The sequence below is a fragment of the Urocampus carinirostris genome, chromosome 20 (genome assembly GCF_059441175.1).
Source record: "Urocampus carinirostris isolate Australia breed hairy pipefish chromosome 20, RoL_Ucar_1.0, whole genome shotgun sequence".
Taxonomy (NCBI): Eukaryota; Metazoa; Chordata; class Actinopteri; order Syngnathiformes; family Syngnathidae; genus Urocampus; species Urocampus carinirostris.
The window spans coordinates 6439098-6455352 of record NC_142368.1 but is presented as its reverse complement, the minus strand read 5'-3'; the positions used below and the strand labels follow the sequence as shown (position 1 = coordinate 6455352).

Genomic DNA, 16255 nt, shown 5'->3' with positions numbered 1-16255 from the left:
CTCCTTAGCCACTGCCGCCCACAGGGAATTTTCCAGTATTGTTACAATCCAGTTTTTTCAATGCACTGCCAGTCTATAAGGACTACGCAGTAAAGATGATTTGTAAATTACGTTTAACAGTCATGTATTAAAAAGTCTCTTAAATGTTTACCCTGGAGTGCCATGTCAAATCTCATTTCACACAATTTTTCACCATATTAAAAGCAATAAAGACAATTCTATATTAATTCTAATTCCAATTGCTGATGATTCTCATCTCTTGATACAGATACCACAAATACATAATACCTTCTTCCCCCAAAACAATTGAAAAAAACCCTAATTGGACATACGAATTACCTTTATAAAGTGACCCTGGTAAAAGTACAAGCATAACCAAGTTTCTAAAGTTAGAAAAACAACTCAGAACAGAAGAAACGTGCACTTTACTTGGACATTTTTCAATGTGCCTGTTGAGGCTAAAAGCCGGGCAATAGACCAAAAGACGTGCAGCATAAGTGCAATTCGTCTCCCGCATAGCTCATTGCATTACGTGTGCTTGTGTGAGTAATAACGTTAGCTTCGCAGGAGAAGCCCCCTCGTCGCTTGTGTGTGTGTGTGTGTGTGTGTGTGTGAGTGTGAAATCAGGGAAGCTGTTATTTAGCCGGAGCAACTTTATGTGTGGCTTCAACCGCACGCACCACAAGATCAAACAAGTGCTGTTCACTGTCAACAGTATGCAGCAACTGCTAATAGACACGTAAACCACCTTGCACATGTGTCACCCAGCAGGGCTGCTAACGGGTGAATTGATGACTCGCATCATGATTTGACATCGCTGAGGTTCTCTGTCACAAGCACACACCGTTTTACCCAAAATAAATGTGATTAGTGATGTCAGTGATGCCAAGATTTAGCTGCAGAGTTTCCCACACAGTGAGCAGCAGCGGCAGACATAAAAAAACGACTTCAGTGTTCAGCTTCGGTGGCGAGTGCTTTTTTCCTCACCCTGGGGACGGCGCCGACGCGAATGCTGTTGATGAGGGAGCACTCAAGCACCTGGCCCTCCTGCAGGAATGATGAGGAAGAGTAATGATGATTAGAAAATCAGGAACCAGACACGTGGTATCATTAAATCATCTTCTGGCGTTGAGGGGTGCAGCATTAACCCAAAATAACCCAGCAAAGATACTCTTATTACGAAAACATAAGAAGCTGTTGAGACCTTTCAGTTACGGATTTAAAAAAAGGTTGAGTTTGTACCTTTCCTTCACTTTTCCAGGTGATGAAGAAGCCATATTCATCCACCTTCACTTGGCAATTGGGCTCAAACATATACGGGTCCTGAAGAAACGTGAAAATGAAGCATGAACAATCACGAGGGAAGAAAATCACAGAAAACTTGTAAATCTCTCAAAAGGTATAGGCACAAAGTTCATACACCTTTTTTCATGGCCAAATTCAAGCACCATTTAAGGACTTTCAAAGCTGAATTTCCAATTCCTCCAGTACCATTAGGTGAACCAATACACCTGCGATTTACATGTTATTTTTAATACTGCGTGTGCATGTATCAAGACATAGGGTTTTTAGATCTGGAATAAATCTGGAATTGAACAATGTGTGTGGTAATATGTTAAAGAGAAATCTCTCCCAATATAGGTAAAAATGACAGGAATGTAGCTTACATTTTCAGTTGCAGGAAGTTCTTCCCATTACAATTTACACTGGACAACGCTACCTTAATTTTTTGCACGGCCCATAATACATTTTTATAATTGATACGTAATCCTTGTACTAATACATATTTCATAGTGCCCTGTTTAGGTGTAGCATGCACCTGTCCTCTTGGGGTCAACAACACTTCATAGGACATTGCCATTCAAACTAATGTTAGCTGCCGTTAATCACGAGGGAGGAAGAAATGCAATGACAAAGGGAAGCCACCATTTTTAATAAGAATTGTTTAGAAACTGCAACAATTTCAAACATTTCCGAGCATTTCACCGAAAATCCAAGCATTTTTCAATCCTTGAAAATAGGATTAAAATTCAAGCATTTCGACTGCCCATAAAATACTGTGGGAAATGTGAAAAGACTACCGTAAATCACCGAAAAATTAAACTGGTTTAAATACTAATGTGATCATGGTAAAACTTCAAGCGACTTCAATCTCAACCTACTCTAGCATTTATGCCCGACTTGTAAAAACCGACGGCAGACTATTAAAAGCCAAGCTGTCACACCGTGTGACAAATTAAAAGCTTTGGCATCCTTGTCCCGAAAGGACATATTTTACAGCATGCCTCGCGGTGTCCTCGTCCCGCCGTTTTATTGATCTTACTCAGAGCGTGATAAATAACGTCTTTTATACGGCTGCCATTAGGCAGAAGAAGTCCTGGCTGCTTCTTGGGGATCCCGTTGACCTTCTTGATTGTCCATTTATCAGCTGAGGAATGGGGATCTGTCTTAAAAATGTTCTTAAAAATAAGGGGGGAAATGGCTGCCCACCTGGCCAATAAAGTAGCGGAAACCCTGCTTATATTGATGATTTTAAATATAATCTCTTCATTTTATTGCAAAACTACTCATTTTTAATATTTCATATCTTAGGCTGAACTAGGGCACCAAGCAGGAACATGACAGTGAAGAAGCTCACTGAGGCAAGGGGGGGGGGGGGGGGGGGGTCTAGCCCGTTTAAAGATTTAAAAACAGATAAAATTATTTTAAAATGAACCCTGAAATGCACCGGCAGCCAGTGAAGGAAGGCCAGAACTGGTGTACTGTAATGTGCTCCTTCTTACAGTCGAGCAGTAGCATTTTGGACCCGCTGAAGGCGTGAGGTGGCAAACTTATAGATGCCATGATACAGTGCATTGCAGCAAATGCTCAAAAAGACCTTCTGTCTGCCTCGTAACATAATTTTGCTCACCTTGAGGATAATGTTTTAAATGTTACTAGATAAATAAGGTAGAATAGAGAAATATCAAATTAAAAAAACAATACATAAAAAGAGCTATTATCATTATGAATACTGTACAAAAATCCGACATAATAATGCTTGTTTGGGTGGTGTTGAAATACATTTAGTTTTTAATTATCATTGAATAACGTAGAAAGGGTGAAAATATCTTCAAACTATTTTGACTCTATCATGCAAATTTTCAGCTATTGTGAGCGGGTGTTAATAAGTACACAGATTTCATCAAGCCGATGACAAGCTCAGGATAATAACAAACATTCGCTGTTTAGTCCATCGGTCACCCAGCGCGGTCTCGCTTGTGTGCTGTGTTTTCCGAAGGGGGAAGAGAAAAATCCATGCTGCTTAGCATATTTGCTCCACCATGTGCGTGTGTGCGCACGGTTGGATTTGGCGGACGCCATTTACAATCGACGGGTGAATATTGCCTGCAGGCTTTCAAGTTTCGGAGCTGCCGAGCACTTTTTGTTCGCTCGGGCGAAGGGCTAAAAATACGGACAATGAATGAAAAGTGTGTGTTTTTTTTTTTTAGGGAATTTGCATAAACGAAGTCTTGAACATTTAAATGGTAATTGCTAGGTTAGATGTCAAATTTAATTTAGATTAAAATCTATGAGGGACCGAATGAATCAATTATTTCTATCATTTGGGAAAAAAAAGTTCCCCATCCATCCAAAAGTAAGACAAACTAGGATAAAGCTAGAATGAGACACAGTGGCTGCACTGCTAAACTGAAACCATCCATCAAAATGCATTTGCATACCACTTTCAGGGGAAAAATGCAGCTTGAATAAAACATTGTATAAAAAAATAAAAAATGTACAATAATGAACTTAAATACTCTCTTCTCCCCACCCAATAACCTGGAACGCCAAATTCACAGACACATACAATGGTTAAATAAAAAAATTCAAAAATCATAATAATAATAGGTAAAACTATGGCCAGACACAGAATAACATTGTGAGGAAAGGGACCCGATTAAGCTTCATCCACACAGATAGAGATGGCAACAAACGGGCGCAGGATTTGCATCCACTTAGCAACACCCTACCAGTGCTAAATTCTGCAGGACAGCAATATTCTTTATGGATAGACCGAGAGCAGGGCATTACAATAATCTAAATGAGAGGATACAAAAGCATGCATTCGCACCTTTGTGTTTGTCTGGGGAAGGTGGACTCATTTTTCAGATGATAAAAAAATCAACCTTAGTTATATTTTTGATGCATGGAGACCACAATACATCCTGTAATAGTTGTACATTGTAAAAATAAAGCTATTGTAAATATTCCGACAGTTAAACCTGTTACAAAGCGATAAGATTAAATATTTCTGCTGTTACACAGAAATTATTGATATACATTGGTCAAAGTCAAGTCAAGTCAAGTCATTTTTATTTGTATAGCCCTAAATCACGAAGAGTCTCAAAGGGCTTCACAGATTGTTACACTATATTACACAAACTATTTTCAACCGACAAGAGGAGTAGGTTATTCGTATGCAATGGAGTAGAAGTGGGTTTTAAGTTTAGATTTAAACATTTCCACTGAGGTTGCAGATCGAATCTCAGGGGGAAGAGCATTCCACAGCACCGGTGCCCGGATGGAGAACGCTCTCGAACCAGCAGAAGACTTCTTTGCTCTCGGGATCATCAGAAGACCAGCACTCTCAGATCGTAGGCTTCGGCCCGGGACATAGTGGCAGATCAGATCTGAAAGATAAGAGGGAGCAAGTCCATGTATGATTTTGTACAATACTAAGAGAACTTTGAAGTCACATCTTTGGCTAACTGGGAGCCAATGCAGGTTAGCCAAAATCGGTGTTATGTGATCGTACTTTTTTGTCCTGGTTAAGAGCCTCGCTGCGGCATTTTGTACTAGCTGAAGAGACTTGATTCTGGACTTCGGGAGACCGGAGAGTAGTGCATTGCAGTAATCGAGACGGGAGGTAACAAATGCATGAATTATTGTTTCCGCATCAGACTGAGACAGTATTGAACGGATTTTAGCAATGTTGCGAAGATGGAAGAAGGCAGTTCTAGTAATTTGCTTTACATGCATCTCAAAGGATAGATCAGGGTCAAATATGACACCTAAATTTTTAACTGAGTCACTCTGTGTGATGTGACATTTGTCAATGTTCACAGCAGTTTTTGAGAATAAGTCCCGGCATTTAGAAGGACCAATGACTAACATTTCAGTCTTTTCAGAGTTAAGACGCAAGAAGTTGAGTGACATCCACTCTTTTATCTCAGTGAGACAGGCCTCCAAATTTCCACAGTTTAGTGTGGAAGATTCCTCCAACGGAAGATATAGTTGAGTGTCGTCTGCATAGCAATGGAAGCTGATATTGTACTTGCGAATAATATCACCTAACGGAAGCATGTAAATGTTGAAAAGTAGGGGGCCGAGCACTGAACCCTGCGGAACACCGCAGGTAACATTAAAGGGCTCAGATGTCGTTTCACCATATTTAACACAGTGTGTCCTATCTGAGAGGTAGGATTTGAACCACGAGAGGACAGCTCCTGAGAGACCAATCCATTTTTCCAACCGTTCTAGTAGGATATTGTGGCGCACTGTGTCAAAAGCAGCACTAAGATCCAGCAGCAGCAAAAGTGATGAAGCGCCAGAATCCATTGACATTAGGAGATCATTTGTTACCTTGATCAGAGCTGTCTCAGTAGAGTGGTTAGCCCTGAATCCTGATTGCATGGATTCAAAAAGGTTATTCTCCGATATGAAAGCATTCAGCTGCTGTGCCACTACTCTTTCGAGTACTTTAGAGAGGAAAGGTAGGTTTGACACAGGTCTGTAATTACTTAATATTTCTGGATCAAGGTTGGGTCGTTTCAGTGTGGGTTTAATAACGGCGGACTTAAAAGCTGCTGGAACTACACCTGAGGAGAGTGATGTATTTATAATATTTAGAACTGAAGGCCCAAGGACGCTAAAAAGACTTTTAATAAGTGAACCTGGGAGCGGGTCGAACTGGCAAGTTGTCGGTTTGGCCGCATTCACCACTTGTTTGAGATCATCAAGTGACAGTTCACTAAAACCGGCCATTTTCCCAGGGCAGCCACCCTGTCGTGCATCTGTAAATTTCAGTCCTTTAATACGTGTGGTACTAACAATATCTTTTGCAATTTCTTCCTGTATGCATTGAATCTTCTTAGTGAAGAAGACCATTAAGTCCTGAGCAGAGTGTGTCGAACTGTCTGCAATAGGCTGTTGCCTTGTAAGCGATGCTACAGTGTCAAAAAGGGCTTTGGGGTTGTTCTTTTGAGACGCAATCACCTTCGAAAGGTAGGCCGATTTTGCAGAGGCAAGGGCCGCTTTATACTTTAACAAGCTGTCACACCAGGTTTGATGGAAAACCTCAAGCTTGGTAGCGCGCCATTTTCTCTCCCATTTCCTGCATTCTTTTTTAAGGGTTCTAGTTTCCTCAGTAAACCAAGGTGTGCGTCTTTTAGGACGTGATTTTAGTTTTATGGGCGCTATTGAATCCAGCACACTAGTCAGGGTGGTATTGAACTCATTCATGAGTGAGTCAATCGAGCCATTGTATTTAGGAAAGGACGCAACTGCTCCAGGAAGGAGTTCAAAGAGCTCAGAAACTGTGCCAGTGCTTATATTGCGTCCGCTAGATCCCTCAGCTTTATTAACTTTACATTTAGTTAGCACCTCAAATGTCACTAAATAATGATCAGAGATAACAGTAGTACACGGTAGCACCATAATGTTTGAGGTTAAAACTCCTCGAGTCAGAATCAAGTCTAGCGTGTTCCCATTTTTATGGGTTGGCAAGTCAACCAGTTGAGTAAAACCAAATGCATCAATTAGAGAACTAAACGCAATAGTAAGTGAACTGTGTGGGGAGTTCATATGAATGTTAAAGTCTCCCATAATTATTATTTTGTCTGCATAGGTTACTAGTTCAGACAAAAGTTCAGCAAATTCGTCTAAGAAAGTTGTGTATGGCCCAGGTGCACGATAGATAGTTATTACATCAATTGACAATTGAGGGGACCGCATCACAAGAGCCTCAAACGTTTTGTAATTATTAGAGGTACGTGTATTAAATTTGAGCGATTTTTCAGAGATTAGCGCAACACCACCACCTCTTTTCAGCGTGCGTGCTATATGACTACTCTCGTAGTCTGGGGGAGAGGCATAATTTAGAGCTAAGTGCTCATCCGGGCGTAACCACGTTTCACAAAGACCCATACAGTTAAGTTTATAATCACGAATAATGTTATCAACAAGTAAAGCTTTTGGAGCAAGCGATCTAATATTTAACAGACCAAATTTCAGCTTTGCTGAATCATTTGACTTAGCTGAACTCTTTGTAGTCTTTGTCGAGATCTTCAAAAGCTCCCGGCGTTGTGGCCGCTCGTGAGCGCTGAGTTCAAAGCGTCGGTTGTCCGGCGAGGAATGAATGGTGGAATTAGTTACATCCTCGCGTCCATCTTGCTGCTTGGACTTCACACGCTTCACACATCTACCTGCACGGCAACCACGTTTCTGTTTTCTTTCTTTACGGGGCCGCCGCCGCCGTTTTTTAAGAGGAATAGCTGTCCACAAGGATGCCGGGTCTCTTTGAAGTTCGCTCGGTATATCATGGGCGGTATAAAAAGTGCCCGAATAATCGAAATTTAGACGCCCACCCAACCGAATAAGTTCGTCCCTACTGTAAGTGTTTTTGGCCACACATGTGTCCAAAAGTGAAAGCAAAAAAGACAAGAGAACGGCAATAAATAGAAGATTAGCTGGAGAGCTCGCCGCAAGCATGTATCCATGCGCAGTCGCCATCTTGAATCAGTGAAAGTAAAACTACCTTAATTTTCCTAAAAGATATGCATCCAAAATGACAATTTACAATAGAGTTATTTAACCTACCGTTATTTTTCTAAAAGCTGAGTAGATTAATTTCTGAAATTCTCAATAACCATAAATCCGCCTCAAGTGTTGCAAATCAAACTCTACATTAAATCTCAATTAAGCAGCTCAGGTATAAAACCCCCAAATAGAAGGCTCAGGGGTTACCCTAAGGTAAACGCATACAGTACATGCGTGTTTACGTGATACACTTTCCCTTCGTCCGAGAAAGACGTTCCCAACGTTCCCGTTAGAGGAAGGACGCATGTTTGAAGAAAAAAACAAAAAAACAACCACACAAAGTATCAGGGTATGCATCACTGAACGTTTAAGCGCATCCTATGAATATGTTATGACACATTTGCTGAAGAAGCAATGACAATGGCAATGAATAAAAGCTTGCAAACAAGTGTGCTCCTCTATATGGCTGATAAACGAGCACAAACAAAGCGCTAAGGCTGTAGAGCAGCCCTACCCTCTGCTACAGCGTGTTAAAAGTGAAGGAGAATAACCAGCAGCAATGTCAGGCCTATTGACATAAATCCGCTATATTGAATTAGCTGTAACTGGGCCCGTGTTAAGCGCTTCACCGTCGTGGGGATTGGTCATTTATTGAAATATCGAGGCCATACCTCATCAAACCTGTCGAAGAGGGCGCCCTCCTGCATGAACTCGGGCACGGGCTTCTGCCAGTTGAACTCGTACGATTTTGTCATGGCTGCTCAAAGACCTGAAACAGAGACAGGGAAGAGGTCATACAAAGGAACAGGGGTGGGGAAACTACAGACCACGGGCCACATGCCGCCTTGTGAGGCATTCTCTTTCGGCCTGCCAAACAAAAATGTAAATAAAAAGTAAGTACTACCAATTAAAAAAAATGTATATTTTGGTGCAGACTTTGTCCCCATTGTCCATTTGGGAGTCTACAACAAAATAAGTACTACAAAAATACGTCAAAACTAAATATCAAATTCATTCTAAAAAAATAAAATATTAGAGAAATAATACTACAGTAATACTATGGAACAAAAATACTACTAAAATACTACTATAGAAAATTGACAACAGACTAAATACATTTTACAAATATACTACTACAAAAAATATACAGAAATACTAGAAAAAACAATTATAAATATACTGCGATTGAAATACTATAAAAATATACAGAAATACTATAAAACTATTAATGTGGAAATATTTCAAAAATACTACAAACATACCCCAACAGTATTACTGATATACAAAAAAATACTACCTCAGAAATAATTTTAAAAAAATACTACTATTGAAATACTCAAAAAATACTTACACAGAAATACTAAAAGAAATATTACTACAGTCATACTAGAATGCAAAAATTCAAATACATAATATGACAGAAATATGATAGAAATACTAAAAATGTATATTATGGAAATTCTAGAAAAACCAAAGTACGGTAATACAACAAAAATCGAACTGCAAAGACACACATCGGAGCCATATCCCCCTAGTGGGAGGTGGCATCAGACTGCAGAAATACAACAAAAATACTAAAAAAAAATACAACTACAATAATACAACAATACTAAATATCAACTTTAGTGCTTGAACAGAACCTAGTGTATTATTTTGCTTTAATTGTTAGTGTTTTAAAACCAAGTTGATGAATCTAAGCGAATTTAAACACAAAGAAATCTACCATGTACATGTCTGCATGTATATTTATTCATAAATGAAAAAAAATGGATAAGTCTCCAGGATCGGCCCCTTGGCCACATTTCATAACATAACGCGACCCTCAATTTCAAATAGTTGCCCACCCCTGCAGAAGAATAAATCAAAGTTGCCTGAGGACACAATAAATCATTACGTTTCTTTCTTCCGAATAGCGTGCAGCAAATGTGGGGTTTGGGGGGGGCGCTCATAAAATGCAGAGGATCTAGCACGGTGTTGAGTATTGACACCAGCAAAAAGGAAGCTGAAGAATGACGATTTATTCGAGTGGAGGCAGAGACGCGGGAAATTGCACGTGTGGCGCCATGCGCCACTCTGGTGAGGAGGGAAGGGGCGCTCTCTCCGGGAAAGTGTTATCGTGTGGATGACATGGCCCCAAATATAGTCTCCCCTTTACGTCATTCTCAAATATGCTAGACAAGTGCGTGACAAGCTATCTATAGGCCTGTTGTGACACATTCGTACGACTCGTAACCATTAGGGCTGGCAACTGCAAAATAAGTAAAATGGGAATCGTGTTATTTATAATGGTGATTCGATTAATAATACAATAGTTATAGCATTATGGTGATTAATCAGATTATCATAAACAGTGTTATTAGATTTATATATCTTTAAAGTATTACTGTTCATATTTTAAAACTAATTATACATATTATCTAATAATATATTAAAAAAATATGTATAATTTATTGGAACTATAATAATAAAGTAATCATGTTAATTGTAATTGCAATTTGATTATTAATGCAGAAATCCCTCATTTTTTGCAGTTAATGGGGACCAGAAGCACCCGCAAAAATGAAAAATACGCAAAGTAGTGTTGCCCCTTTTTTGCGACAGCCTTCATTAAAACGGACTTGCCAGCTGACTGAATGAGAGTTAGAGAGAGAACAAATTGAAACCACAGTACCCCAATTTTAGCTAACCTGCATTGGCTCCCTGTTAGCTCAAGATGTGATTTTAAGGTTCTGTTGGTACGATACAAAATCTTGCATGGACTTCCTTATATCTTTCAGATTTAATTTTCCCCATTGTTCTGGTCCGGAGCATTAGCTTTGAAAATACTGGTCTACTAGTGATCCCAAGAGCCAAGAAGAAATCTGCAGGTTCGAGAGCATTCTCCAGTCGGGCCCCAGTGCTGTGGAATGCTCTTACGCCTGAGATTTGATCTGAAACCTTAGTGGAACTGTTTAAATCTAGGCTTAAAACACACTTCTATTCGAGAGCTTATGAATGACCTATATCTCACGTTGACACTAGAAGAGGGATTACCTCATGTGTGGTCCCTTCTCAAGGTTTTGAGTTTTTCCTTGCCCTCGTGTAGGTTTTAGATCGGGGATGGTGTAACATTAGTAGTTTGCAATAATCTGTGGTCTGCGCAGCTCTTTGAGACTCCTTGTGATAAAGGGCTATACAAATAAACATGATGACTTGAAACCCAGTACGTACTTGAAATTGGTCGATGTATTGTATTGGGGGAACGATTTGATCAAAGCCCCGACTGGCCAACCGAGACAGCTAGCCAGAGGGAGAGAGAGGTGGATCGTCTCGGCCGAGAGACTCAAATTCTCAGCGTGTCTGCTCACAATACACTATGAAATATATAAATTGGCACTGGAGATCTCAAGTCAAGAATCAAAATTCCCCTACCACCCACACAACCCCTATCTCACAGCCGAATGGGCAAGGAGACACAGCCTGATTTCACGAGAAGGGTTGCTTTGAAGGAAGCATTCGTTGTTTTTTTTTTTACTTAATGTTTTTTGTCTTTTTTTTTCAAATTGAATTTCCAATCAGCTTGAATCTTGGCTCCTCGAAACGTTCCTCAATGGTGCAGGAAGCATCTGTAATTTTTCATCCAATCTTTTTCTGCTCCCAGAGTTTCCTGAATATAAACAAACTGGCTATTGCTTCAAATCTGCCGGGCAACCCAGTGCTTTCTACCAGCATGCTCTTCATGTCACCGTTACAATTCAGAGTTCAGAGACATGGAAAGGGAGGGTTTCCGGCAAGACGCAGCAATCATTCAAAAAATAAGTTTTAGAAAAGTTCTATCAAGCCTCGGAATTTATGGAATCACCCGGGAAAAGTGTTGACAAAACGGGCTACCGCTACGTCCGACTCACGCATTTCCGACGGATTGTCAAAAGCTGGTAAAAACTGGCGTCTTTGGATCAGTTTTTTTTTTAAATTATTTTCTTCATTCTTCATTTTTTTACATTATGTGCCTCCTGTTATATATTTATTTCACGGCAATTTTAACATGCACTTGTTTCATGTTCTGATGCTTTTTTGTCTTTTTTTTTTTATGATTGCTGTACTTTTGCGGGGCTTGGAACGACTTAGTGCATTTACATACAAAATGAGTCTCTACTTACTAGGTTTTTAGTAACGAAGCTACTCCCAGAACAAAATTAATTCCCAAGAAGAGGTACCAGTGTATATATAATGAAAAAAATGCACGGAAACTAACATATAAACCACAGGAAGTCACAAACTAAACTCGTCAAAAACTCCAATTTTGATCTCACTTCTCATAATTCCCCACATTCATTGTTTTCAGAAAAAGAAAAATCTCCCCGGCACGTTGGCTTCACGCACCGCACGGCTTTTACACTTTAAAGAGTTATAGTGATGTTTCTGCCCTTTTCCCTTGGCAGCCTGACGCAATGCAACACCTTTCCTTTTGAAATGTGGCACGATTAACAGACCGCAACATTTATTGACTCGACTTGAGCCGCGTATATCTTATTTTATGACTTGATTTCGAAATGGAGACACCCTTGCGGGCCTTTGCCACCTCATGTCGCCCATGAAAAATCGTTGTAGCAAGTATGTGATATGCCAACCGTTTTGCTGTGTAAATCAGATAGGTATTTTTACTCAACTACTGGATACACCAGACACCTGAAGATGGCACATATGCTTACTCAGATTTGTTGCTCAAGAGGAAGGATGATACAAAAGAATGTCACTGACTCTCCCGGTCAGTCGGGAGAGAGAAAGTTGAAGCTAACGGCTGGATGTGACAGAGAGTGGACGGAGGCCGTTGGGGGGACGCCTGCTTTTGATGTGGGCAAGACGCATCAGGGCCAAAAATTGAGACGCTTTCGCCAGGACTCAAGTATGCCAAGGGCAGATGAAGTATGCACTTTGAGATCGAAACACAGCCCTCGTTAACTCATTCAAATATATTTTTTTTTTCAAAAGCTACTTCACCCAAAAACTTTCTGAATTTTTATTACCATCATTATTATTATTATTATTATTATTATTGAAACTGCCACGATATGATTGTTATATCAGGATGACAAAACCAGCCTTGTTAAAAAATGTGACCCGGCGGATTGATTTGCATAAACAATTAAGGAAAAAAAACAGCTTAATTTGAAAAACAAAAACCTGGTCATTTTTTTAAAACGAACCCCGGCAAGAATAGGTCATGTAGTTAGAGAAAATACCATAAAAAATTACCACATATTTTCGCATATAACCTCACATCGTATATAGGCCGACCCACCTAAAACCACTTTAAAATAGCCACATACAAAGAGTAAAACACACCCGAAAAAATAATAACATGTCACCCTAAATAAGATAGTTATTTAAACCTGTAGACAATAAAGATTGATATACAGTTATCCCTCGTTTTTTGCGGGTATATTCAAAACTCGCAAAGTAGAAACCTTAATTTATTTCGACATTGAAACTAAAGAAAAAACCCAATTTACAGGCTCAAGTACTTGTTAACAAATAAAAGTACTGTACTTGATGAAAATTTTGTTTTTTCACAAATAACAATGTTAATAATAATAATTGCAGCTTTATTGAACCACTGTAATAACTGCCATCATATGGAAGTTATGGAAAACTGCATCTAGTTCTTGGTCGACGATAGAAAATTTGAAAGCCTTTGGTCTGGAGCCACAAAAAATTAAAAGCCTCATATATGCCTTTTAAGGAAGGAAATATATAATTGATTCATATAGAGGTCTTGAAAAATGTTAATAATGTGTTCTGTTTGCTTTTTAACTCACTTTGAGGTTTTCCATTTTTGAAAACACGCAAGGACCTGCATGAGTCTCAAGAGCAAGTTTAGCGTGTGGAAAAGTCCAACTTTATTTGGCAATAGCAAGCATCATCCTCTTCCCTTTGGTGCTTTTGTCAGTCCAGGGTGCTTTGTTGACAGGATGGCTTTAAGAAAAATGTTAGGTTGAAAAAGATCTGTGCATACATAATTTAGGTTAGTCAAGTGATTTTACCTGTGTGTAAAAATCAGACAGCAACATTATTGACGCACAGGTAAAAAAAAGCAGAAAAAGGGGCGGAGCGACTGTTTGGCCAATCAGAATGCAGAACACAATGCTTGATGAAAATAAGCAAAGTAGTGAAATCGTGATAGGTAGACCACGATACAGCAAGGAATCAATGTACCAATAATATTGACAAAAAAAACTAAACAATTTGAGACAATTTACTGTGCCTTTAAACAGCCCTTTGATGGCAGTCATTCGTTCACTGTTTTACTTGATCAATGTCACTGATTTCTACTTTTCTTTCCTCTTATCACCAACTTTCATGGGACCTATTATTATGAAAAAAAGGTAATAAAATGCACTAAATCACAATAAAATGAGATGTAGTCCCTTTTTACTTTATCGATATATTGGCTATTTACGTTGTAGACAATCCCTAATTACAAGGTGAAGGGAATCAAATCACGTTCAAGTTGCTTCATAATGTTTGTCACATTTGCTTTGGAGAAAACACAAATCCTATGCAACGTTTTTGTTTGTACTAACCTCCACAAAATATCATCTTGTACGTTTTTCACCATACGGTCTTGTTTTGCATCACAGCTCCACAAACACCTTGGCCGGAACATGGCACCCAGCAACGTGAAAACGCAAAAATGAGCCGATTTCATCTAACCCGGCGCTCGACCATCTGCGGCGCCCTACCGGGAGACGGCGATCACAGATGCACGCGGCTTGTCGGGGGGGTTGGAACCACGGATGCTCACTTCCGACGCTGATTAATGACCAAGAGCAGGCGAGGCGCCAGTAGAGCAACCCAGGAAGCTGCGACATGTCAGTACACTTGAGCATGAATTGTGAGGAAAGCAATAAAAAAGGGGATTATTGGACCATTAAGCATAAAGAGTAAAGATAGAGTAAAAAAATAATCGATATACCGCATTTTCACAACCATAGGGCGGACCCCGTTAAAAGGCTGGTTCAATTTCTGTATCCAACACAGGGCGCACCGCACTATAGGTAGCGGCAGCCTTCTGCATGCGGCCAAGTTACATCAACACAGACAAACAAACAAGTGTGTGTATATAAAAAATATAACAGAAGCAAAGCTGAGTTTCATAGTGGTTTGTTCAAGTATCCACACATTCATCCACAGCTTATCCTCAGTAGGGTCGCGGGGGTGTTGGAGCCCAACCCAGCTCCCTTCTGCCAGTGGGCAGGGGACACCTTGAACTGGTTGCAAGCCAGTCGCAGGGCACACAGGGACAGACAACTCACTTGCTCAGTCACACCTCGGGACAATTTGGACCGGCCAATTAACCTGACATAGTTGTTTATAGAATGTGGGAGGAAACCGGAGTGCCCGGAGGAAACCCACACAAGCAAGGGGAGAACATGCAAACCCCGCACAGAAAAGCTGGTAGCTGAATTTGAACTCATGACCTCAGAACTCTGCCGCGGACATGTTAACCACTCACACCGTACCATTCCAAACTGAACAGTCTAAAATTTTGTCCACCGTTTGACTGGAACGTCTTCGCTAAATCTCCAATAAAGGTTCGCTTTCTTCATTTTCAAAGTCGAGTTTAGGGGCACTTTCCAAAAGCTCAAAATAACAGTCTATGCGCCACCTTAGTCCTGGTGGAGAAATTATGCAGTTCATTGCAACTATGCTTTTGTTGTGTGCTGGCATCCGCATACTTTTAATTGTTGTTATTAAATGGCAAATTAATAAATAATGTCATTTTTATCTTCATTACGATTTTTGAGAAGGGACTGCACAATACACAAAGAGGTAAGTATTAGTTTCAGGAGCGAGCAGCAGCAAGTCAACTGCAGGAGAGAGAGTGGGAAAGGTGAGAGGAGAGAGAGTGGGAAAGGTGAGATGGCACAACATTCATTTGGACAGGTAACTTAAAATTAGTTTTACCTGGTTATATCAGTATCAGAAATTATTTTCCCCCCATTTTATTAACACTCCACTTATTGAAACATGAATATTTTGTTTGTTTGTTTGTTTGTACATGATTCAATTATTTGTTTGTTTGTACATGATTCAAATTGAATCTTTTCTTCCGGCGCCGTCACGAATGGCAGCCACTCCAGCAGCTCCCGTGTTATTTTCGATTGTTTTGTTCTCGATTGTTCTCAGCTCAGGGATGCTGCTGGAAATGTGAATTTCCCTTCGGGGATGAACAAAGTATCTATCTATCTATCTATCTATCTAAAAGAAAGACCCAAGAAGATAACAAAAACTTTCAAATTTCTCTATACGATACGGAATTAGCATCCAAGAGCGCTTCCGCAAACAATACACGTGACGTCACGTGTCCTTTTCTGCTTGTGGGAAACTTGTAGCGAACATGGGAGAAGGCATAAGAGTTACAGGAGATTGCATACATGACGCCTTTGGTTAGAAAAACATCAGATTTTATCCA

The 16255-nt window shown here is 39.9% G+C and overlaps 1 protein-coding gene across 5 annotated transcripts in view; it reads right to left on the bottom strand.

Moving 5' to 3' along the window:
- Positions 1–16255, bottom strand: part of plcb4b (phospholipase C, beta 4b) — an 81271-nt gene that overhangs the window by 30579 nt on the left and 34437 nt on the right. For all 5 annotated transcript variants that reach the window (XM_088324890.1, XM_088324893.1, XM_088324891.1 and 2 more), the window contains 3 exons: positions 8472–8569; positions 1243–1323; positions 988–1047 (listed from right to left, as the gene is read on the bottom strand). In XM_088324890.1, the coding sequence (XP_088181016.1) occupies positions 988–1047; positions 1243–1323; positions 8472–8555 (225 nt within the window). In that variant the 5' untranslated portion in view covers positions 8556–8569. The remainder of the gene's footprint in view (positions 1–987; positions 1048–1242; positions 1324–8471; positions 8570–16255) is intronic.